Source organism: Capricornis sumatraensis, chromosome 9, assembly GCF_032405125.1.
Source record: "Capricornis sumatraensis isolate serow.1 chromosome 9, serow.2, whole genome shotgun sequence".
In the NCBI taxonomy this organism is placed as follows: domain Eukaryota; kingdom Metazoa; phylum Chordata; class Mammalia; order Artiodactyla; family Bovidae; genus Capricornis; species Capricornis sumatraensis.
In genome coordinates this window covers 106,007,686-106,030,761 of record NC_091077.1, presented here as the reverse complement: position 1 = coordinate 106,030,761, position 23,076 = coordinate 106,007,686, and the positions used below count along the sequence as shown (strand labels likewise).

General features: G+C 45.6%; 1 protein-coding gene across 1 annotated transcript in view; it reads left to right on the top strand.

Annotated features, from left to right (window-relative positions):
- The window catches only part of FBXL17 (F-box and leucine rich repeat protein 17), a 512,147-nt gene extending 492,894 nt beyond the window's left edge, over positions 1-19,253 (top strand). Inside the window, exon 9 of the mRNA XM_068979792.1 lies at positions 16,997-19,253. Coding sequence (XP_068835893.1) covers positions 16,997-17,137 — 141 coding nt within the window. The 3' untranslated portion in view covers positions 17,138-19,253. The remainder of the gene's footprint in view (positions 1-16,996) is intronic.
- Positions 19,254-23,076: the final 3,823 nt, after the last annotated feature.

The following is a 23,076-nucleotide window of genomic DNA, read 5'->3' as shown; positions in this document are numbered from 1 at the left end:
TACCTAAATAGATCAATAATTGCACATTAAACACACTCTACGAAGGGAAACTGATGCCTCTGAGGGGTAGTGTATTTGGAATCAACTTACTGATCCAGGCATAAGGCTGAAGAAAGATTTGCATTGGGGAACAAAGGTGAGTTAAAGATGAAACAATTCAAATAGGCAGGAAAGCAAAAAGAAAGAAATAAGAAAAACGATGAAGGAAAGGATATTAGAACCAAAACCGGAAACAGTGCAGTTCTGTTTAGGAGGCAAAGAGCCACTGTCCGTCTCCGTGTGGTCCTCTGTGCCAGCAAAGACAGCAGGAAGAAAGTTCGTTTGGGCCTCTCACTCATCTCCATGTACCTTAACCTAAGCTGCTAGCCCCTGGAGGCTTCTTCAGTTGAGTTCTCTGTCCCCTCTCTGCATACCACCTAGAGCCAAAGGGGGGGGGGTGGGCAGAGAGACGCCCCGGCCTCCGCAGCGAGCCCCCCTGGCAGGCCTGCGGTCGACGGGCTTCCTCACGTCCATGCGTCCCAGGGCCGGTGCCCTGCGATCCTGGGCTTTTCCGAAATGCTGAAACCCGACTCTATTTTCTTTCACTCGGGGCCACTTATATTTGATTCGGAAGCTATACTTTAAAAATGTCTCCTTTTTTTGCCCCCTCACTTGAGCTTTTGAAGAATTAAATAACAAAATACATTGTTATCTGTTGTAGGGGGAAAAAGGTGTTTTTCTTCCTCACGCTTTCATTAGATAAAGAACAGATGAGAAAATGTATCCTTTGTAGATGAAAGCAGCATGTACTTAGATTATCAGACAGCGTCTAAGCTCAACAGCAGTAAATCTGTCTGGCAGCAATGGGTGACTCCTAGGACGCAGTCCTCCAGTCGTTAGACAAATGCAGTGTTCCCCTTGTGCTGGTAAAATTAGGAAGCGCATTAAGAAGCCCCTGTGTGAGTAGCTCTCCGATTGCTGGATGGATAAGCACGTTAGACGCATTACTTTGGGTTTGAAGCCGACGCCACTTAATCCCCTAAACTTCAGTGCATTGTGAGAGCGCAGAGAAGAGAGCGCTGTATGAGACGGCTTTGATGAACTGGGGTGAGCTTATATTCTTAAAGACTGTTCAAAGGCTTACTTGACCTTGGGAATTAGAGTTGACCCGAAGTCACCTATCAACTTAACACGCATTTATTTGGTGATTTAGTTAAAACTACTTGTATAACCAACAGGACTCTCTAATAAGAGCAATATGTTTTTTTCTGCTTTCCGCAGTTATAGACAGTCAGTGGCTTTGGTCATGGAAGTCGTTTTCACAACTTCAGTGAATTCTAGATTCTATTCAGATCTGTTTCTTCTAATAATATGGTATTTTCCTCACTTCTTACATGGCAGTTTAGATGGAGAACAGAACTAAGAAGGACCAAAAAAAAAAAAAGTTCCTGGGAAAGCTGTAGGGCCAATGGAAATGCAGTGTTCAGGGTTAATGAAAAATGTTTGGGGTAATAAGGCTGATGAAAAGCAAGGGAGCCCAGTGGCGTGGCGTTGGCTGAGAAAACAGACCTCGCCAGAGGCAGGCCGGCTGGTTTGGGAAACCTCCGTGATAAAATGTCGCGGTGGAAACCTCTGCAACGTGTGTTAATACAGAAGTTTGGAGACAGAGGGCCTGAATTATGAGCAGCGAATAACATCATAAATGTAGCAATTCTCAAATGCCAAACCCTTGTGAAAAGCAGTTGGATGAAAAAATTCTGGAGCTTTTAAAAGCTCCCTTTCACTTTCTATATTTTTTTCTTTTTCTGTAACTTCATGCAGAACTAATTTTATACACTGTTCATTTGATTTGAAAATGCCAGCGTCTGGGGTAGCATTAAAGAGCATTATTGAGGGAGCCACTCTTGGCAAAGCGCTTGGCTGGAAATGCTTGTTGGTGCTCACGTGTCTGTGGAGTCGTTGATGGGGGTGGGGAGCCCCCGTTCACCCCACTGTGCTCTCTGCCCAGAGCAGGTAGCAGCCCTTCAGTGGGGAAGCCGCCTTGCCTCGGCCCATAGGGGCGCCAGGAGGGCCATGGGGGCCACCCGACTTAAGGAGCAGACGTAAATAGATTCTGAAAGGTCCACCCCAATGTCCTCTGACCAAAGCCTCTTGGAATTTCTTTGATTTCTAGTTGACATAAATTAGAATTACACAGGCGTGAAGAGTCCGCCCAAAAAAAGATCAGAGAGACTGCTGGGGGAGGAGAGTTGCCTCTGTGATCCTATTGATTATCCAGCTGCCTTGAGGCCAGGGGCCTCCGCGGAGGCCGACTATTATTGATCCACACACCATGGAAATAATCAAATTAATTCATTTCTCATCAAACTGCCACTGCCAAGACCTTTCTCCTCACCTGCCCTCATTCCTGAAGTGCTTAGTTGAGGAGCGAAACAGATGATCTCTTTTAATAAGGGATGATTTCTTCAGGTCATAAGAAATCCTTGTTTTCACACAGGGTTTCTCTCATTGAAATGGTGGAGAGATTTAATCAAATCAATGAGCAGTCAATGCAGAAAGAAAGTAAGGGAGACCAGTCAGCTCCTTAAGGCCAGGAATCTGCTTTGCAACCTTAAAATATCAAGGGCCAAGTTTTGCGTGCCCAACGTAATGTAAAAATATTCAGGAGGAATTGACCACTGCGTTGGTTTTTTTTCAGAAAGTAATTATGGTAAGAGAAAGCCTCAACAGCCTAAAGATTTCTGCGTAGAAAATGGAGTTTTCAGCAGCTTATTTAGGAGCCGTGAGCAGGAAAGCCCTACGGGGAAAATAATATAGAACTCTGTAACTATCATACAGAACTAACTGGAAAAATCAGTTTAGGGGGAAAATAATTTGCGGGGCCCTGTGTCCAGGACTGTTTGGATAGCAGTTCAGCCGTGAAACAAAGCGTGTACCTGCAGGGGCTGCCCTTGCCTGCAGTGTGTCCACAGCTGTCTCCAGGTTGCCGGTAGCCAGAATTTTAAGATCGCAAATGTATGCCTTATCAAGGAAAACAAAACAAAAATGCTCCCCTGACAAGGCGTGAGCGGTCTGACGGTATCAGATGGGGCGGTCGTGGGAGACGTATCCGTTCCCCAAGCTGCCCGCCAGGCCACGTGCTCCAAGAGAGGATGTGAAAATCGGAGAGTTGTGTCTGGTTGCGGCTCTAAAATCCAAACTCGAGTCCTTCGCTTGAAATATCAGCATCTTGTTCCTTTTGCTGATAAAACAGTTTCTCCCAGTGATTTCTGCACAGGAGCACTTTAAAACACATTTTTACAGCCCTCTCCTGATTATCCCTGGTAATTGAAACAGGGAAAAAAACATCAGCTGAAATTCAGAGGTTATCTCTCCACCTCATTTTAGCCAAGGCCCCATCTCCTCCTCTTTCAGCCCTCCTCGCCTGAAGTTCTCCAGAGCAGTCACTGAAGGCCTTTCTAGTGTTTAAGTAATAAAGCAGGAAAGCCTGCTGCGGCACCTCACACAGGGGCCACCCTGGTGAGCGCTAGGGGCTGACCTCTACGTTTCCAAATTCTTCACTCTGCTTGCCTGTCTGTGGGGCTTCGGATAGCTTAAGCTCTAAAAGCCTGTTTTACCGTCTGAAAAATGGGATCATGTTTGCACCACAGGATGGTCATGAGATTAGATGAGATACTTCAATAAAGGACTCAGCCTAAGGCCATGCAGTCTGTAAGCACGCAGAGTCAGCTACCATGACTGCTATCATTATTGACTCACGTATGCACATAGCTGCCCTGGAATCGGATATCTAACCATGATGTGAACTGCCCCGTTCACATATTCTAGCCATGAATATAAATTCACATGCTCAGATCTTACAAAGAAAACCTAGGCCCCTGAGACTCAAACAACAAGTTTTTTTTTTTTTTAATCTGTTTTATGAATAGCTGCTGCTGCTGCTAGTTAGGACCCATTAAATGATGGTCAAACGTACGGAGGACGAAACCTCGAGACCTGCAGGGCTAAGTCCTTTCTTGTGAACAGAGAGAGTAAGGGCTCGGCAAGTCAGACCGCCCGTCAGTTCCACGCTGGTGTGTTTCTTCAGGGAAGACCGCGTGTCCCTGGAACCTTTTAGGGGGTGTGCAAGTAGCTGCTTGTGTCTTGCTCACTCCTTTTGTGGGACTGATGCATGGTGAAATGTTTTTTTAAAGGAGGAAAGAGGAGGCCTGCCGTGCTGCAGGGTGAATAGAATGTTATGTTGGAGTTTGCCTGAAGCATCATTGCTTTGCAGTAAATAGTCTCCTTGGAACTCTGATTTGGCTTAAGTAGTTATGAAAGTGAAAGTGAAATCGCTCAGTCGTGTCCGACTCTTTGCGACCCTGTGGACTATAGCCCAACAGGCTCCTCAGGCCATGGGATTCTCCAGGCAAGAATACTGGAGTGGGTAGCCATTTCCTTCTCTAGGGGATCTTCCCGACCCAGGGATTGAACTCAGGTCTCCCGCATTGCAGGCAGACGCTTTAACCTCTGAGCCACCAGGGAAGCCCCTAAGTGATTATAAGGAGAGTTAAGGTTGGAGGGTCATATTGGTTTTTTCTGATTTAGAAATAGAAGAGGTTAACAGGGAGTTCTTACAGGAATTCTGACCCCAGCACTCCTAAGCATCTCACTTCGCAAAGTAGAAATGAGGGCCGCCTGCCAACACTCCGGAGACTGGGGGTTCTGCGGGTCCCTGGAAGGGGGCCCCCCAGCCAGCCCCCCAAAACCCAGCCACTCAGCACCAGGCTACCAGGGGCTACCACGTCTGGCAAGTAGTTTTTCAAGAGAAAGCCTCAGTTTCCTTCCCCAGCCTCCAATGTTTATTGTATATTTTATCAGTGTATTCAAAAAGCATCTGTTGAGCTCCTTACTATGTAACTGTAACAGGGGACAGGTCAGAAAAAAACAGTGAACGAGATCAGAGTGCCTGGCCCATGGAGCCTGCAGCCCGCTGGGGAAGACAGACAAGCAAATGGGCAGGCACAGTGGCATCAGGGTGCCAGAAGTTCTGTTTCTTCTGCGCGAAGAACCTCGCTTTGGCCTCACGTGGCTTTCGGCAACCGTCCTTGCAGTTTTGTCTTTCTGGCCCTCGATGGTTCAGTTCCCGGAAAGGACCGACTGTGAACACTTGCCGTTACTTTTCACCACCCCCGACAGGTCTTTCCACGCTGCAGGCGACAGCGACTTCCATCTCACCGACTCCGCTTTCCGCCTTCCTGACCGCAGCTCGCTCCATCCCCGAGCAGCTACACCCCCGTGGCGCCAGGCCCCTGGCTCCTGCTGCCTCCTCCCAGGCAGCCTCTCTGCACCTGCACTCCCTTATCGGCGAAGTGGGAATGAGAGGAGCACCGATCTCAGGGCTGTTGGGAGGATTAAGGGAGTCAGTGCCTGTAAAGTTCCTTTCCGGAAGAAAGTCATGGGTGTGAGCCCTCACCTGTGGTGGTGGGTTCTTGCATCCTCATCCCCAGGACGCCCTCCTCCTAAGAAAGTAAGGACTGTGGGGTCCTAGCCTGTGCTGTACAGCCAGGCCCTGCTTCAGTGGCTGGTGCGTTACAGATACTAAACGAACACGCAGTGGACAGTGGACAGGTGGCTTGCGGGTTGTCCCCACCTGCGCTCTGTGTGGCCCCAGGGTCCCGAGGAGGTGCCTGCGAGCCTCTTAGGGATGACAGGGTGGCTAGGAGGCCAGAGGGCCTGTCCCGGCACCTAACAGCAGCCCCAGTGACCCCACTTTGACTGCTTTATCCGCTTGGCTTATCTATTTGATTTGTTTACTTATTTACTACTTTGGTTTGCAGAAGTATCATACAACCAAAAGCGAGTTTGAAAACCATTAGATCCCATTGCTTGTCAATCATTTGACAGAAAATAAAAAAGTATCTATTTCACGTTCACTTTTCAGGGAATAAATAAGTGAGTAAGAAAGATGACACCTTGGATTTAGAACCAGTTCCCTGTAGCTGGGGGGCTCTGAGTGCTGCCTCGGGGCCCCAGGTCAGTCAAGGATGGAGTTCAGACATCTGCGGTGTGACGAGACTCACACCTGTCAGAGCCTAACCCTGAACTGCTCTAATTCATGTAGAACCTCTCTTCTGAAAGGCAAAACTGTCGCTTGTTTATGCAGAAGAAATTTTTGCTGCTAATAGAGTTATTTTAGGAAACAGGTCAAATCTGTAAATTCTACCTGCTGGAAATTCAGTTTTAGAAAGATTTCTTTTTTTTAATCAGGTGTCCACTAGTGATTACCATCGCTCTAAAGCTTTAGAAAATAAAATTGAAATCAAGAAAGCCATTAAGCACAAAAGAAAACATAATTTTAGGTTCTGAGCATTTTCTCTCTCAATTGTGTTTTTCAGCTTAACTTGCTCAAGTCTAATTTAGAAACACACAGATGTGTTCCCATAAATATGTTACACTCGCTGCTCCCTCAGTGACAGTGTGTATTAATTATCCTATTAGGACCCAGCTCTCCTCAGGTAGTCTTTCGGGGTGCCACCAGGTCTTCCCCAGTGGTTTTGTCCATCCAGGCGTCCCACACATGTGAGGATTGGTTACCTCTGCCACACGTGCAAATCTGTACGAAAGATGTACAGCCTTGCAGGATGGGTCAGTACCCCGGGTTTGCAGCCTCAGGACATCCTATCCCAGACTACACCTGAAGTTTCCACCTGGCTTGAAACATCCTTCTGGGTGGAGGCTCGCTCTGTGGAACAGGGAATGAAAACGTCGCTGATTTTTCTCTCTGACGGTCTAGTTGCTGGACGCCTGTCACCCTGGTCTCTAATCAGAGGCTTCAGGTCGGCGAGCCCCCGTTCTCACTTAGCGCTGCAGGCATTTCTGTGATCCCCGTTCTTCCAGATTCCTTGTAGCTTTCTCGCCGGTGAGTAGAAGCAACGCTAGTGTTGACAGGCAACCCACATTTCCCGAGAAAGAGACAGCCTGAAGCCAGGCCAGTGGTGATACTGACAGAGCCGAGTACTTCGACCATCGCGGGTTCTGGGTGGAGAGACTGCATCAGGCCAAGCTGACTGCGTCTGTGAGCCTCTGCCTCTGTCAGGCTCATCGCATCCTCGGTGTCTGTCTCTCTATGCTTTGGGATTTTGAGATGAGTTTTTTTGCCACCCAAGAGTAATATTTCTTACCTCTATATAAAAAATACATCCTCGAAGGCCTCGGGCTCTTAGCATGAGGTTCTTGCATGAGGCCTAGTGTGTTAAGGGTGGCCTGTAACCGCACATATTTAGCGGGTGGTTTTTAGACTCCAATGAGATAGTCATTTTCTCCTTAAAATTATATCAGACACTCAGTCATGTCCTTGAGAAAGCACTGGGTGCTTGTGTGAGCTGGGTGTAGGGGACTCTTTCCCTCTGTTAGATGTTGGGAAGGTCAGGTGGCCACCTTCTGTGTCTCTGGGATCTTGTCAATCAACCTGAGCTTCACCCTGAAACCTTCCAGGGGCTTTAAAACATACTTATGCCAGGGTCCCAGTCCTCCAAGACTGGCATGCGTTTAGTCTGGGATAGGATCAGGCCACTGAGACTTTTTTCAAAGGTTCCCCAGGTGGTTCTAATCAGCAGTTGGACTGGGAACCACTGAAGTCTTGTTTGTATTCTTGGTTGCAGACACAGTTTAATTTCTTTTTTTAACTTAAAAATTTTTGTGAGTTAAACCCAAGACATTTTGACTTTGTAGGAAATCCACTGAGAAATGTTTTTTCTAGGCAGAACACCTGTTTCCCCTTAGTCTCCATGGACAGAACATGTTCATGTTAATTACTTTCGTTTAACAGTCACCGCCATGCCTCTGCTATGAGTTATATAACAAGATCGCCTAAGCTGTGTGTGGTATTCTGGATGTTCTTAGTTATCCCCTAGTTTCAGTAACTGCATGAGATTTTCTGGGATAAAACTGTCCCTGGAATTCTTTGGTGGCTGCTGAGGCTGAAGTCCAGAGACCTCTTAAATGAATTCTCTTTTGGGGGGATTATTGGCACAGTTGAATCCATCCCATGTCAGGAAACACAGATTGATATTTTTTATGTATGAGTCACCATGGGGTGCGGAGAGAGACCTTGGTTTGGCTGAGAAAGGAAGCGGAGTGGAAAGGCATGTGACTGCCTGCAGACGCGGGCACCTTCTGCTCACGCTCAGAGTCCTCCCGCGGTCCTCCCCAGCCGCTCCCCTCACTGCGGGTCCTCCCGCAGCCTCTTCCTGCCTGTTGAGCTGCTGGACCGCGGGGAAGCTCAGCTTGCAGCCCCAGGGAAACAGACAAGGGGAGAGACCTTAGAAGTGGCGTCCAATTCCTGGCGTCCCAGACCTCCCTGCCCTGGTCACAGGTGGCATCGGCTGGATGTGGCAAGTCACCCAGACAGGGCCATGGGTGTCCTGCTGCAAAGGGAGGGAAACAGAATCATGAAAACACCCACCCAGCCTGCAGAGAGCCGGTGTACGTGGTTGACAGTGCAGGTCCTGAAGAGAAAAATCCCTGTGTGGTCTGCTGTCTCATTCTGTCCTTAGTGGCCTATGGAAAGCATTTCACACTGCGCTTAGATGACTCATCTCATTGACATGCAAATGTGAAGGATTACTAAATTCCCGTCCCCCTTACTTTATCCATTTGAGTACATGCCCATCTTGGGCCAGCGGGCACTTGGCGAAAGAGCAACTGGGTCTCATTTGCATTTGCGTCACCCACGAGGATTTCTGCTGGCACTTGGCGAATGCCAGGCCACAGGGAGAGCCAGCACGTGTCCCAGGAGCCGAGCCGCTCCTGACTGCCCGGGAGACCACACGCTGCCCCCAGACCGCCGGGAGTCAGCCCACGGGGCTGTGAGCAGCGAGGGGCACTGCCCGGGGAGTCTGCCGGGACGGCAGACCAGCCGAGGGGGAGAGCCAGAGTCAGGATGCAGGAGGCCCCTGTGCTGTGCCACACTTGCCCGGGCTCCCTGGGGGCTCCTTACTCTTCAGCCTTCAGAAACGGGGAGGGGGGACCTATTTTCTCCCGCACCACTGCACCAAGCTCAGAGCAGTGCCGTTGCAGAGAAGAACCTGCTTCAGTTACCCTGCCGAGTTTGTGAGATGGGCTGGAGAAGCGTTGCCTTACAAAGTGAAGGACGGATGAGCTGTTTTCTCCTCGCTCTTGAGCACATGTCCTTTCTCCCCTGAATAATACGTGTGTATTTCATGCGTGTAGCATCAAAGCTGATATCTCCGTGTCCTTCTGGAGTCCACTCAGACACCCCCGATTTTGGAAAGCCCTTTCCAGTCCTCCTGGTGGAGGTCGGGGCCTGCGAAGTTCTGCCCACCGCCGCCTCTCCATGCCCCGGAACGTGTTTCTCAGGCTTTGCTCTCCCTGTTGTCATTGTCCATCCTCTCTGCTCAGGAGGGTTGGGGGGCTGTCCCTGCCAGGCTGGCCCGTCTGCCTCTGGGACCCAGAGGGACAGGAGACTGCAGGGAGAGAACGCCGGGTTATGGCGTGGGATGGCCACTGGCCTCCTCAAAGGCCCACAGCAGTCCTATGGCTTCATCATGCTTCCTCCATGTCTCAGGGTCTCACACAACCACAGTTCCAAACAGGATCTTCTGCAGGCCAGAGGAGAGCGGTTAGAATTAAGGAGATCCGTTAGAATGAAGGAGATCAGTTAGAATTCACATGCAGAGCAGCCGTTTTGAAGAGGTCATAAAGGTCTTTGAAACGTGTTACAGTAGCCCACAGTCATTCTGTGTTACCTGGAAAATGAACGTCCATGACCATTTCATAGGAGGGTGCTCAGTGAGGCCCTGGTGAGACAGTTGGTGCACCACACGGCGTACAGGGCAGGGTGGCCCGGGGCCCAGAGTGCCTGCGTTGCGGGTCTGGATTGCGATCCTGGCTGCGTTCACCAGCTGTGACCCCACGTGAAATGCTGATTTTGTCTGAGGTGCGATTCATCTGTAACCAGCAGTGTTCATGCTTAGATGCTTGGAAAATGGTAGATGCTCACTGAACATTTTTCCTCCATCCTTACTAGGATGGGGACGTACTTTCATTTTGCCTTATTGCTCATTAGGATGAAAAATAAATTATTTTCAAGTATTTTGCCAAAATAAACCATGAAGAAAAAAACGTCCTCAGTTTCTATCCTACCTCATGAGCACCTAATCTGGAAGAGTACGGTGTTTCTCCATGGGGTGCGTGCGGCAGTTTCAGTGGGAGAATTTTTCCCTGTTTGGGACTGTACTACCTGTGGTAGTAGCTCAGAGTTCCCCGACTTCCAGGATCTAACGCTTGATGCTCTGAGGTGGAGCCGATGTAACAGTAAGAGAAATAAGTGCGGAGTAAACGCACTTGAACCGTCCTGAAGCCTTCCCCCACGCCCAGGCCGTGGAGACACTGTCTCCCATGAAGCCAGCCCCCGGGGCCACAAAGGATGGGGATCGTGGACAGTTGAGACAACAAATGCCAAATATGGCTGTGACAATGAAACCAATCAACCACCAACAACCCCCCCAAAAAGAGCCCCTTAAGTAACAGTGACGGCGTGCAGAGGTGCTGAAGCCCAGGCAAGTAGAAGGTGGGAATAGCGTTGCTCTGAGTCAGACACTCTGTCCATGGTTCCCCTGCCACCAGACAACTGTGGCCTCAGAAGGAACCTTAAATGTCCCCAAATTGCAGTCTTCTGTGGGGCCCGCCTGGGTCTGCTACCCTGAGCAGGGGGCCCTGGTGCTGTGAACTGGAGTGTGAAAGCTTGTGAATCGTGGGTTTCTGCAAAGCTTTGGGAACCTGCACATGGCCAGGCGCCACGAGCCTGCTTCTCAGCGCTGTCTCCCCAGCGTACTGAGCCACACATCCCCAGTAGGAAGGGCTGCCGTCAGTCCATCTGAAGTATAGCCTAAGGCTTCCCTGGCGGCTTACATGGTGGAGAATCTGCCTGCAATGTGGGAGACCCGGGTTGGATCCCAGGGTCATGAAAATCCCCTGGAGGAGGGCATGGCAACCCGCTCCAGTGTTCTTGCCTGGGGAATCCCATGGACAGAGGAGCCTGGCAGGCTACAGTCCATGGGGTCTCAAAGAGTCAGACACGACTGAGCGACTGCCGCACTATAGCCCCAGCACTTCCTTAGTACCGCCCAGCGGCCATGTGGCCCAGCAAGCCTCAGCTCGTGATGCTGAACCGCCATCGCGAGCCGCTGTGGTCTCCTGTGCAAAAGCGTTGGGAAGCCCGGGCAAGGTGTGTCAGGACGGAGGTACCCGGTGGAGTCAGATGGCAAGAAGAGAAAGGAGACGAGCTCCAAGAATCACCTTGTGTGTGAACTGCGAAGGGTTAAAGGAGTTTGGCGCTGCCGCACTGTCGAGCTTCTAGAGCCTGCCCCCACTGTAGCGGAGCAGTCTGGGCGCAAGGTGAGCTTGTCGCCACCGTTTCTGACGCAGTACCGTTTGGTGCTTCTCTGGTTACTCGGTACACGCTCATGGAGCAACACTCAGCCACCCAGTTATCACTGAGTACTCTCTATGTGCCAGGCGCGCGCCCGCTGCGAGGGGCTTGGCAGTGAGGAGAAGCAGGGGCTTATATTCTGATGGGATGGGAATGTGCCAGGCGGTATGTGTAGGCCTGAAAACGCGGAGATGACTAAGGTACTCCTCGCTGTCAAGGAGCTTATGGTCCAGGAAAGATGCGATAGGTTCATTGCTCGGGGTGCTTTGGACTGATGTTCACTTTTTGCAGGGAAACTTTCTCCATTAAAAAAATGATTTTAAGTAAATCATTATATTCTTAAGTGTAGTTTTAATATACTCCGGTGCCAAATATTTCCCCTCAACACAAGAAATACATTCTATTTTATAACATGAGTCAAAGAGGAAATGAGAATAACTTAAAATAAATGGTTTCTTCAACAGATTTCATCAGATATTGTAGTTTTTGAACAATAGGTATCATTGGAGAGATAATTTAGGCCTAATCTTACACTTTTTGGAATTTTCTTGGGAAAGTGTCTATAAGGAGGTGAAGAAACAGGTGATGGTTTAGGTAAGTAGGTTAAACTGAATCTCAGAAACCCTGCCCAGTCTCTCCTCACCCTGTAGCCGCAGCGATAGGATGAAACCATGGTATCATTTACCTTAATTAGCACAGCAATTTGCCTCACATTTTCAAAAAGTGCCAATAGATGTTAACTCAAAATAGATTAAAATACCAGACAAATTGCTACTACCTTAAAAAGAGTTATAATAATTTTGAAAATGTAAATTATGGTTATACAGTCTTTGGAGAGAACTATAAAATCCAATTTTTCTTATATTTAAAAAAAACCCTGCAGTACATGCTTCCCCCCCCCCTTAATCACAGTAATTTCTCCAAATGACACTGCTGAGTATTTCTTTAAGAAGATCCGCTGCATTTCTCAAATCTTATGTGTCATATAGAAATTGCCATTGATAGTTTGCAGCAGAGAAAAAAGAAATTAAGAACAGATGACCAAGGATCATGGGAAAATTTTTTAAATTCATCTTCTTGTTCCGTTTTTATGTTACATACATTTTATGAGTTGGAACGAGAATAGTTCTTTTCATTCTAGCAAGTGGAGCTGTGCATGACAAAGTGTCTGCAGAAACGCCTGTGTAGGCCTGAGAGCTGAAATGATTTGGACCGCCCCAGTGTCTTACACCCAACTTTTTCTCTAAGGCACCAAACTGCTTTTGGAGTCTATACAAAGAGGTGAGCATAGTGTATACTTGACAGGAGTAAATGAAAATAGCTTCAGTATAAAATGTGTCACACCTTATCGCCAGGAGACACTATAAGTAAAAGATAGAACCTTCCCTAGTGGGAACACATGTATTTCCCCTGAATAGCTTCTACCAACAAAGCTCTGAAATGGAGTATTTGCATTTCCCCTACTGCTTTATTTTCTAGAGTTTACAGAACACAGTTAGCAAACGGACTGCCTAGAAGACACATTATATCCACAGAGGATTACCTGTAGCATGTTTTATACAGCTACACAAAACCAGATGACTGTCCTTTTTTAACCCACAACCTATGAAAGCCAGAAATCTAGCCCACTGTGTATTCTCAGCTATCGGTGGGCCTTGCTTTATGCAACAGAAAAGGTAGACAGAATTTCGGTAAATCAAGGGATATAAAAACATGTTAAGAGAGCTGACTGACTGAATTAACCCTACCATGCGTCTTTGCTAGAGTCGACAGTTAACCCCTAACTGAAGCTAATTCCTGTACTTCATAAATCAGCATCTTCATGTATCAAGTTTGCTTAAGGTGAATTTTACCTCTCTTCATGGCAGCTATCACATGGTGATACTTTACCTTTATAAAAATTGGGCCTCCGAAACGAAATGCCTGTCAGTCCTTGGTGGGAAACTTTGTAGAGGCCTATGTGCAGGTCAGAGGAGACGCACTGCAGAAGACAAGCCCGTCTTTCTGGTGGGTTTAGAGGTTTTCTCTTCTGCCTCCGCTTTTCATCTGTTTTCAGCTAGTTGTTGCTTGAATGCTGGTGATTGGGCCACATCTACTTTCTCTGCCATTTGAGGGAGATTTTCTGAAAATCCTTCGGCCAGGTGACTTCAGCTGTTCCTGAGTGAGACCGGCCTCCTTCCAAGTTTATTTGTGGAAGCAGGGAAGAAGTAACCTCACCTGCAGCCTGGGGCAACATCAGGTGAAGGAAAGGGAGGGTTTCCTGAAAGCGGCTGTTGCAAACCCAGACTCTGTTACTAAGGAACGTTTCGGACCCTTCTCCAGAGAGCCTTAAGATAGGATAGATTCTTATATATGAAGTGTTTTATCAAGGTTACTTCTTACCCTGCGGTGATAGCTAAGTTATCAAGGTTTATTTCTGAAATATCTCAGAAGTTGAACAATATTGAACATCACTGTAGAGAATTGGTCACCCTACCATAGCATTAATCAACTCAGTAATGATCATTTATTGAGCCTCAACTCTACTATAGGAACCACCATTTGAGGACTTTTTTATGTCAGTCACAGTGTTCAGTTCAGTTCAGTTCAGTCGCTCAGTCGTGTCCGACTCTTTGAGACCCCGTGAATCGCAGCACGCCAGGCCTCCCTGTCCATCACCATCTCCTGGAGTTCACTCAGACTCACGTCCATCGAGTCCGTGATGCCATCCAGCCATCTCATCCTGGGTCGTTCCCTTCTCCTCCTGCCCCCAATCCCTCCCAGCATCAGGGTCTTTTCCAATGAGTCAACTCTTCACACCAGGTGGCCAAAGTACTGGAGTTTCAGCTTTAGCATCATTCCTTCCAAAGAAATCCCAGGGCTGATCTCCTTTAGAATGGACTGGTTGGATCTCCTTGTAGTCCAAGGGACTCTCAAGAGTCTTCTCCAACACCACAGTCACAGTGCTAGGCATATTATTTTATCCTTGTAGCATCCCGTGATGTCGATACTTCTATCCTGTTTTTGCAGTTGAGGAAACTGAATTTCGAAGTGAAGCCAGGACTCTGACCTGTGCCTGGTTGACTGCAAGGTCAGCTATGGCCACCACGTTTCTCCTCTGCTTTGTGCACAGCTCTATAGTCTCACCAAAGAGAAAAGGCAGTCTCTGGTGCCCAGACTTGGTTCAGGTAGAAGAGAGTGAAGTGGAGAAGTGACTGCGGTGCAGGCTGAGGGTGCTGGAGCGATGGGCCTGCAGGTGCCCGCGTGGGCTCAGAGCAAGAGTGCCCCACGCCGCTTTGCCGAGGGAGCTTCTGAAGGAGCGAGTCCCCGCGCTGAGGACGGGTCTTGGGGAGGTTGCTGGTCTTGGCCAGTAGCGTGTTGGTGTCTGGCAGCGCTTTGCTCTTGGGTTTCTGTTTTCCGTTTGTAGTTTGTTATTGTTTTCTTCATTCACTAAGAAGTGAGTCTGGCTCACGAATGACAGAAGGATCATGGTTCTTGTGGATCTTACATTGGAACAGGAGCAGACATTAAGCAAAGCAATTATAAACTGACTTTTGAAGGTACCATGAAGAAAACGTAGGCAGTGTTGGAAGAGAGAATGACCTGGAAGCCTCGCCTGATTTGAGGAGGGAAGCAGGCTGAGAGCAAGGATCGAAGCTCCCTGGAGAAATGACACTGAGCTGAGGATGAGGAGGACTAGCCGTGGGAAGGGGGTTCTGAAGGGGGAGGCGGGTTTAAAAGTATTCCAGATAAAGAGAGCGGCAGGTGCAAAGGCCCTGAGGCCAGAAAGGACTCGGACAGCTTGGTAACTTGACATTAGGTCAGGTGACTGGATAATATCGGAAATGTCCCGGAGAGACAGGCACAGCCAGGCGATGCAAGACTTTGTCAGTTACTGTTTCAAGCAGACTCACTCAAGATAGACTTAGGTAGAATTTAAATTTTAAAAAATGTTATGTTGCTTAGAAATCCTTTTAAGGTCAGCAGTTGATATTCTCAACTCTGATTTGTATATCAGTTTTTCTTTTTATTCAAAATTATTTTCTTCGTGTTTTTGTAAACAAAAGTCATACATTGTAACACAAAAAGATTGAACTGCATAGCTTGGTTGAATTTGGAATGACAATTGATTTCAATACAAGAAAGTCTTGAATAGAAATTCTGACAAAAAAAATAAGCCTCATCAGTGCAATGTGGAAATATCAACTCTGAATTTAACAAAAACTACATGTAACATAGTTTAACAAAAAACCATGTTATTTCAGAAAAGTGCAGAGGACTTAATGTCACGGTCAGCATACTCCCAAGCTGGCTTTCAAAGCAGATTGCAAGGGTCTGATATTGTTGGAGGATTTTCCTGATGGTCCTGATCTTTTTCAGTAGTGGACAGACGTGAAGAGGAAGCACAAAAATGTGTCTCAGCAGAACCTTCTTGCAGACCAGCTTATTCAATATAGACGAAGCATTATTGTATTTGGAAATGCCGAAGTGTTCGATAAAGATTTTAAATAAAGCAACCTAAAAGTTGCGGTTCTTAGGTTAATCATTTATTTATCTGAAGGATGAAGGAAGCTGTCTACTTTTGTGATATGAACTGCAATCAGCTTAAAAATAATTGACAAATTAATCCCTTCACAGCACAGCAATTGAAAAGGTGTTAGTTTTAATTAGGCCTGTCTGATTGCCTTGTCTAATCAAGAATCAAGGTGGTGTCTTTGATGGTTAAGGTCTGTTGGGGCCATCTCTGACCTGCCAGCCACGTATATTTTAGTGATTGATTCCCCACATTTTCAGCCCTTTTCCATAAAGGGGCCTGAGGTTTGCCAGCACCTTAACATTTAAGGGGAAGGAAAATGAACATTTTGCCCAGCACTCCTATCCGGAGTCCCGTGCGTCCTCTCCAGCAGCCTATGGTTCTCTCCTAAAAAAGCTGCCAGGTGGGTGGCAGAGTCAGAGATGCGTGAGAGCGTCTCATGCTTCCTCCCCTCCCAGGCACTCACCCTTCAATGGACATGGTTCAGACCTAGGCAAGCATGCTCATTTATGCTCCCAGAAAGCACTAACTTCCTGGTACCTTACATCTTTAAAAAAAAAAAAAACCCATGGGGGAACATAGCACTTAGTACTACGTAGAACTTAGTACTATGTAAATTCCCTGGTGGCTCAGAGGGTAAAGCATCTGCCTGCAATGCAGGAGACCTGGGTTCGATCCCTGGGTCAGGAGGATCCCCTGGAGAAGGAAATGGCAATCCACTCCAGTACTCTTGCCTGGAAAATCCCATGGACAGAGAAGCCTGGTAGACTACAGTCCATGGGATCACAAAGAGTCAGCCACGACTGAGCGACTTCACTTTCACTCTCACTACATAGAATTTAGTACTATGTAGAACTTAGTAGTACTTAGTACTACACAGAACTTAGTACTGCTTAGTACTACACAGAACTTAGTACTGCTTAGTACTACACAGAACTTAGTACTACCTACAACCAGGTAGAATGTCATACTTAGGGCAGGTCTTCCCAGCAAACACTTGCTGGTGCTGCTGTAAGGACGAGGGGGGGTCGAGGTGCCCACGTGTGACGGTGGCTCTTGTTCTCTGGCAGGTCAACGAGGTGACGGTGGAGCAGCTGGTGCAGCAGTACCCGCACATCACCTTCAGCACTGTCCTGCAGGACTGCAAGAGGACGCTGGAGAGGGCCTACCAGCTGGGCTGGACGCCCGGCGTGTCTGCCGCCTCCTCCTAGGGTGCGGAGCTGGGCTGGGCAGCCCGGCCGAGGCGCGACTGTGCTGTGTCCCCGCGTGTGCCCCGTGTGTGTCCGCGTCTCGTTTGCATACAGCGTCCGCGTAGTTGCTATTTGTTCCCAGGTGAGCTGGTCTTTTTTTGTCTTAAAAATGAAAGATTTTGACAGGCACAGACCTTTAGTTTTTAAGTTCAAAGGTTTATTTCTCTAATTTTTTTTTTTTAACTGCGGAATCAAAAAAAAAAGATCCATTATTTTGAGCTTCTAATTTCTGCCAGTGGAGATGCCCCCAAATGAAGGCAAGTGCCTTCTTTTTTGATGAGAAAGGATTGTGCAGTTCTGCGGATGGTCACCAGAAGGGAGTGACGTGGCCCTAATTAGAAGCCTGAGAACTAGCGCTTTTCAGGATTTCAAGCACATCCACGGGTGTTGGTTCTCATCCTGTCTCACACGTGCGCGCGCACACACACGCATGCACGCACTTTCTCCCTAGGCCTTTCTCCAGGCCCCGCCCTCCCCTGCCACTCCCCCTAGCGCCCTGCCCCGACGGGGCTCCCCACCTGCCGTCCAGTGGGCAGCTTAGGGACTAGAGAGAGCAGGGCCTTCTGTGAAGTTTCCGTGTGGAGTCAGCGATCTGAACCCCGCTGGCCAGCTCATAAAAGTTAATTATTCACTATTCTGCCAAATTCTCTGGAGTACTACGTATTTGAGTTTTACGTTAACATTTTATTAGCTTTTATTTCACGGGTAGTAACTGGTCTGGATATATTTTAATGATATTTGGAGCTAATCTTAGCATTATCCACATTAAAGTCACCAATGTAATTAATAGTGTGCAGTTATCAAAAAAAACTACAGATCATTTAATTATTTTTGTTAATTTGGTAATTATGAAAGTATATTTCTGAGATTCGGGGCTAGTCACATTAATAGAAGATTAATGAATGAGCTATAATTAGACAATCTTTCTATTGATTTGTTTTTTCTTTTTGCTTTGCTTTGGGCTTTAGAACAGGTTTTTTGGAGATGTGCATGTTATATTTTCACTAGTCCTTATGCAAAGATCTATTGCTGGTTAATGTATGAGTTTAGAAGAAAAGTTAGAAAATCTTTTCATTAAGATTCTGTTTACACTTGTCAGAAATAAGCATTTTTTTGTTTAGTTAAAGATCTCCAGCTTTCAGTTTAGGCAATACCTATTAGTAAATGAATATACGTTTTGATTTCACACATCTTTACAATTAATTCATAGTAGGGACTCAGGCTCATAATAACCTTTCCTAAGTCTTGATTTATAATCAAGACAGCAGGGAGCCTTTTTAAGCTAAAGCGTGATTATCTTTCACAGTAGTTAGATATACAAAACCCTGACTTGTGAGTTTGCTATTTATTCTTTCTCAATGTGGACATAACTGTTTTTTTTTTTTTTTTTTTTTGGTCTTTAACAGATATACTCAGATTTGAATTTCACTTTATAGAAGTCCCAGTGTTGCTAAAATGATACTAGCTGTAAGAAGTGAAAAATAGCTTTACATTCAAGTACCATTCTCTTATTTATAATAACTCTTTTTATGTAAACAACTGTTTCCTTTGATCATGTCAACATGTTTCTGATGTGGCATGTTTTTGCTTTTAATTCCAGTCAGTTTGGAAAATCTAGTCGCTAAACACCAAAAGTATTTTTTCCATCACTAAATGGGTTACTAATTTAATTTGAAGGGAATAAAATTTATGTAAGAAAAAAAGCTGTTTGCTATTAATAAATTGTAATTCTTCTTACACATCCAACGGTATCGTCTTCATATTCATTTCCCCACCACTGAAAAATATCTTAAGTCACAATATTTTAACTGGTTTTTAAATCCAAAACTAATTTATAAGATGACATGTATAGTGATAGCTTGAGTGAATAAGCAAAGTTTAATTTTTATATATGTCACACTATATTTTAAATAGTTAAAGAGGGGAGAGCCAGCAATGATATAGATGGTGCCATTTCCGTTCAAAGTTGTAATAATCTTGGGAGCGTTACAGTTTGGTTGTCCAATGGTTTCAAAAGTGTATAATTGATTTTTTTTTAATGTTGCGTTGTTTGAATCTGAAGCACAGCACTATAACATGCGTTAGCCTGGGGGGTGGGGGTGGGGTGGGCGACTTGCACTTATTCTTTAAGGTGTCGACTAATCCAGAAAGCCGGACGCATCATAACCTGGAAAACTGCTTTGGTGTATTTGTAGGGATCTGTAGAAATACTATATCCAGCCTCAAAGCACTAATCTCAAAAACAACCAAGAAAACATCACCTTGAATGATCCTGTGATGGTTGTTGAATGTGTTCTCATTAGATACTTTGAAACAAGGCTTAAAATGATTTTTTTCCTGGGCAATCTAAAGTTTCTTTTTTTGCTTAGAATGTCATAAATATATGTGAACATGTTTAATGCAGGGCTTTTTATCCTCTCCAAAATGTCAACAGTATTTTCAGAATAAAGTCTATATGAAATATATTGCTGTAGTGGAAAAGTCTGGTCTTTCGTCTTTAATGTCTTTTTGAGTGGGTAAAGGAAATTCATCCAGTTTGTAGTTTCTATATTTCTGTGAATCTTTTGACCTTACAATGGGTTGCAATAAAAGAGAAAGAAAACACAGTGTCTTTTGTTTTCTTTTAGAGACAATAAATGGCCTCCCTGATGCTGGTCGGGTGTGAGGCATGAAGCAGCCCGTGCCCTTGTGTGTTTCACTATAGACTTTATGGAGGTTCAACTAACTCAGAATAATAAACAAGACTGAATTTAGGAGGTTCTCATTTGGCCAGTGAGTACTGAGATAAGATTGAAAACCTCAAGGATTTAAATAATAGGTTTGTTTAAAATACCATTTTCTAAACATTCATTTACTTAGCTTCTTTTTTTTTCTCAAAGTAAATAAATTTATTGAGTTAAAAACATGTGTCAGGCACCGGGCTTTTAAAAATAAATAAAACTCATTCCCATCCTGAAATTGCTCATGGCCTAGCAAGAAGCTATTCTTAAAAATCAGCCACAGCAGTGGAGCGCAGTAGATGTGATAATTAGAGGGAGCACCAAGAGGAAAGGCAGCAGCCTTTTACAAAGAGTGAACGAAAATAAAACAAGAAAAAACAAGTTGAAGAGGCAGACAGTAAGAAAAATCACCACTTTCAGCCTTGGCTATTTATAGGTTGTCTTTTGAAAGAGTCTCCTGAGAATCGGTGTCACTGGCTGCCATCCACATGGGCTTCTCTGAATCGACAGCATTTGCATCATTTGTGTTGCCTATAACTATTTTTAAAGGATTCATTACAGGCGTTCCCATTGCCCAAGAGAAACAGGCAGAAATCATCCCGACCAACAAATAGCATGCCAGCAAGCATGAACTCACTCTCTAAATCACAGAGAATAGCAGGAATAAGCCAGCATTACTGCAAGTCCACAGGGAAAAAAAGATGAGACCCCCCCATCCTCAGAGGCTTCAAAATCAATATACATAATTCAGCATAGATGTTTGAAGTATTCAAATATATTAAAAATTATTTATAACATGTATAAGAAAAAAACTACCAAAAGATGAACAAAAATATTTTTAAAATAAATAAAATTTCTAGAAATGAAAACATAATTGAATGTTAAAATGGAAAGGCATTAGAAGAAAGGATTCAGCTATAGAGAGAATTCGTAAACTGAAAGGTAGATCTGAGTAACGTAAAAGAAAACTTGAAACAAAACCATGCTTTGTTTTCCTTCGTGTGGATAATTTCCATATGGATGGCTGACAGGTTAAGGCACATGGGACATATTATGAGGCTCTCCCACATATCTATCTAATCTTGCAGAGGAAAAAAAAAATTGAACAAAGGGGTGGCATTGTTTAAAATTATAATGGTGTTTCATTTGTTTATGAAGAAGAAAAGAAAGATTTTAGGGAAGGATATCAAAGGCTTAATTTCAGGTTAAGTTAATTTTGAGATGCTTATTAGACATCCAAATGAGTACATTGAGTTACGCAGTTTGATACAGGAGCTCCGTTCCGAGGAGTGGTATACAGATGGCATTTTAAACCCTGAGTCTGTCTGAAATTATCATCTCTGGTCATCATCCATTACTTTAAATAGAAAATGAAGTCTAAGGACTGTGTTTTTGATTACTCCAAAATTTGGAAGGCAGGAAGAGAAAGCAAACCCTTCAAAGGAAACTGAGGCAGAATAACCTGAGAGGAAGGCGGACAACCAAGTATGTTCTATCCTAGAATCTAGTGAAAGCCAACAAAATTAAATCAGCCGCTGCTCAGGGAGACAGTTTACCAATAAGAACGGGAAAAGGAAAAGGGAATCCTTGCAAAGGTTTAGAGTGCTGGTGGCACTTGGCAGGCAGGCATGGGACCACACGGAGGGCTTCCACTGAATCCGAAGTTCTGCTTCATAAGTGGAAGAGTGGATTCACCAGCGCTTGTTTGTTAAGGTGCTTCGCAATGTGTGCCTATGTGGCAAGCTACTCTGTATCGAATACTTTGTCAGATGCTAAGAGAAAGTTCCTACCTTGTGTAAGTCGGTCGACTGGTGGTCCAGAATTGCTAACCCTAGATGCGAGCTCCCCTGCCTGGGTGGGGGTGAGGCTAGCTCTGTGTGAAGCGGAGTTTACCAGGACCCCCGTCTAAGCAGGTGGCAGAACCGGAAGAAGATGCTGGTCCAACCCGTCTTCGCTCCTGCGCTGGGAGCGCAGCGTTGCCTGACTCTCCGGGCCCATCACCGGAACTTACGTCCACGTGGGAGGGAAGCCGCGGCGAGGACTCCTGCGGCGGGTCTGCGGCGTCATTCCCCGCGCAGGAGCCCTGAGCTGCTCTGTAGCGCACGGGGCCCCTTTATTTTCGCTTCCCTTTCAACGGCACAGTCAAATCTGGCATCGAAACCTTATAGTAACACAGAGGCTTGTCTGATAATGTGAAAATCTATAGCTGAAAAGAACAGTCAGGGTAAAGTCTATCCATTTGATTACATGAACAAACCGCGATTTATTTACCGATCCTACCACTGCTGAATACTAGGCTGTTTCCCGTGTGGCTATCAAGCTTACTAAAATTCATCCCCCGTTTCTTGAGACACTTAGTAGAAACACATGTAGCAGTATTATTTCCTCAGCCCCTGAAATGCAACCTTCTATCTCCAAGAAATAAACTTTGGAAAACTAACATCATCTCATAAAGAGCATTTCCTTTCCTATGATTTTGCTTGGCTAATAAAACTCTGTATGACTGTCCTCAGCCCAAGAAGAGAGAAACATCCAAAGAGTGTGTGATTATTTCAGCTCTTCTATTCACCGTGTGCTGGGTGGGTGTTTCTTATACTTTTCTCAGTTTGGCATCAGATCAAGTGGCAGGAGAATTCGTGGCTAGATCGGGCTGGTGGGCGCTCCCCTGAGTTCCCTTCTATAACCTGGAGTTTTCCAGTGGGGTGGCTGTGTGTGTGCTCATGTGCTAATATGCTCCATACAGCAGGAGACAATGTCGACTGAATGCAACCTATTTAGTCTTCTTTGTTTCTTGGAGTTTTTAGTGATTAACATAATGGAAAATGAAAAACTAGTGAACTGAAGGGCTTTTTAAAAGCATTGTTTAAAAAAAAAAAATAGATGCTGCTTTGGTGGGCCTGGGTGGCTACTGACGATAATTTTTATAAATAAGACCAAAATGAATGGTAAAAGCTCAGCAAGCTTGATTCTGTTAGAAAATAATTCTACTGTAATTTAAGCACCATCTTGCAACTGACTCGCTTATTGGCTTAAGTGGAAAAAAAAAGACATCTTGATAATTGGATTTCAATGAAGCTTGTATTAGTGTTTCTTCGATTCCAAATCAAAAGATGGATTGCTATTCAGGGCCCATGGATGAATATAGAGAGGCAAATACTTGGAAACACACTCATAGATACT